Here is a 1,322-nt window from a genome sequence, read left to right as displayed (position 1 = left end):
GTGACCGCGTCCCCTCCCGCGCAGGGCGGCGTCGACGTGAACATCAGGAACACCTACAACCAGACGGCGCTGGACATCGTGAACCAGTTCACCACCTCGCACGCCAGCAAGGACATCAAGCAGCTGCTGAGAGGTGAGGTGGGGCTGGCGTGCGGCCGGGCGCTGCCTGGCACCACGGGGAGCTCAGTCCCCCTTGGGACCCCCCTGGGGCTCCCAGTGTTCCTCCTGAACAGCCTAAACCAGCCTGGCTGTGGCAGCATCCCAGTCCCATGTCATACATGCCCCCTTCCTCCATGTGGGGGAACATCCAGTGGTTGAGTCCTTCCGGCAGTTTTAATGTTTTTCTTCTCTCCTTGCTCTTATTTTTTTCCCCCCTGCTTTCTCTGAACCACTCTCCTTCCTCCCTGTGCGCTGGCACCTTCTTCCTTCCCTCTGTCCCTTGTCTTCAGAGGCATCAGGAATCCTGAAGGTCCGAGCTTTGAAGGATTTTTGGAACCTACATGACCCTACTGCTCTCAATGTCCGGGCAGGAGATGTCATCACGGTGAGGCTGCAGCCTGCTCCCCGTCCCCCTGCCCCACCGTGGCCCAGGTACTAACCCCATCCCTTTCATCCCCGTGGCAGGTCCTGGAGCAGCACCCAGACGGGCGATGGAAGGGGCACATCCATGACACTCAGAAAGGCACTGATCGGGTTGGGTACTTCCCCCCCTCCATCGCTGAAGTCATCAGCAAGCGAACAGGTCAGTGGCAGTCCTGGGCATGCTGGAGACAGTCCCCTGTGTGTGAAACCATCCCAGCCTTCCTGACAGCTCCTGCAGGACAGGTCCCCGCAGCCCTAGCTAGCTAGGGGGGAAGAGAAGGGTGTGGGCGGGCACAGGGGGTTGTGTCAGCATTGTGGTGACAGCTCAGGGGTTGAGGCTCAGATATCCCCCCTGTGCTGCCTCCTGCATGAGCTCTGACCACGCGTGTTTTGTCTTTGAATGCAGGCATGGTTGTGCCCCGCGTGCCGCCCACGCACCAGCGCCAGGGTCCCCCCCTCGGCGGGCTGCAGCACCTCCCAGACGAGGGTCCTCACCAGGCAGCCCCAAGCGTCCCAGCGGCCTATGGCCACCTCACCCTAACCCGGATGGCCCCAGGCCCTGACAGCTCAGGTCAGGGGTGCAGCTGGGGAGGGAGAGGGACTGGGGACCTTCCCCCTGGTCCCAGCCCTGCCTGTGCCAGGGAACATGGGGGAAGACTCTCCTTCCACCTCCCTGCAGGAAAAGAGACAGATGAGAGGGAGCAGGCGCAGGGAAAGGGAGCTTAGGGGAGCCTGTAGAG

The 1,322-nt window shown here is 62.0% G+C and overlaps 1 protein-coding gene across 1 annotated transcript in view; it reads left to right on the top strand.

Annotated features, from left to right (window-relative positions):
* Nucleotides 1-15: 15 nt before the first annotated feature.
* LOC103777819 (caskin-2-like) overlaps nucleotides 16-1,322 on the top strand; it is a gene marked incomplete at both ends in the record, with an annotated part of 4,424 nt that continues 3,117 nt past the window's right edge. Inside the window, 4 exons of the mRNA XM_008945380.1 lie at nucleotides 16-133; nucleotides 450-544; nucleotides 625-742; nucleotides 989-1,153. Coding sequence (XP_008943628.1) covers nucleotides 16-133; nucleotides 450-544; nucleotides 625-742; nucleotides 989-1,153 — 496 coding nt within the window. The remainder of the gene's footprint in view (nucleotides 134-449; nucleotides 545-624; nucleotides 743-988; nucleotides 1,154-1,322) is intronic.

The sequence above is a fragment of the Merops nubicus genome, unplaced genomic scaffold, assembly GCF_000691845.1.
Source record: "Merops nubicus isolate BGI_N331 unplaced genomic scaffold, ASM69184v1 scaffold40388, whole genome shotgun sequence".
Lineage (NCBI taxonomy): Eukaryota > Metazoa > Chordata > Aves > Coraciiformes > Meropidae > Merops > Merops nubicus.
Note: the sequence above shows the minus strand (reverse complement) of the source record. Positions and strands in the feature narration are given on the sequence as shown.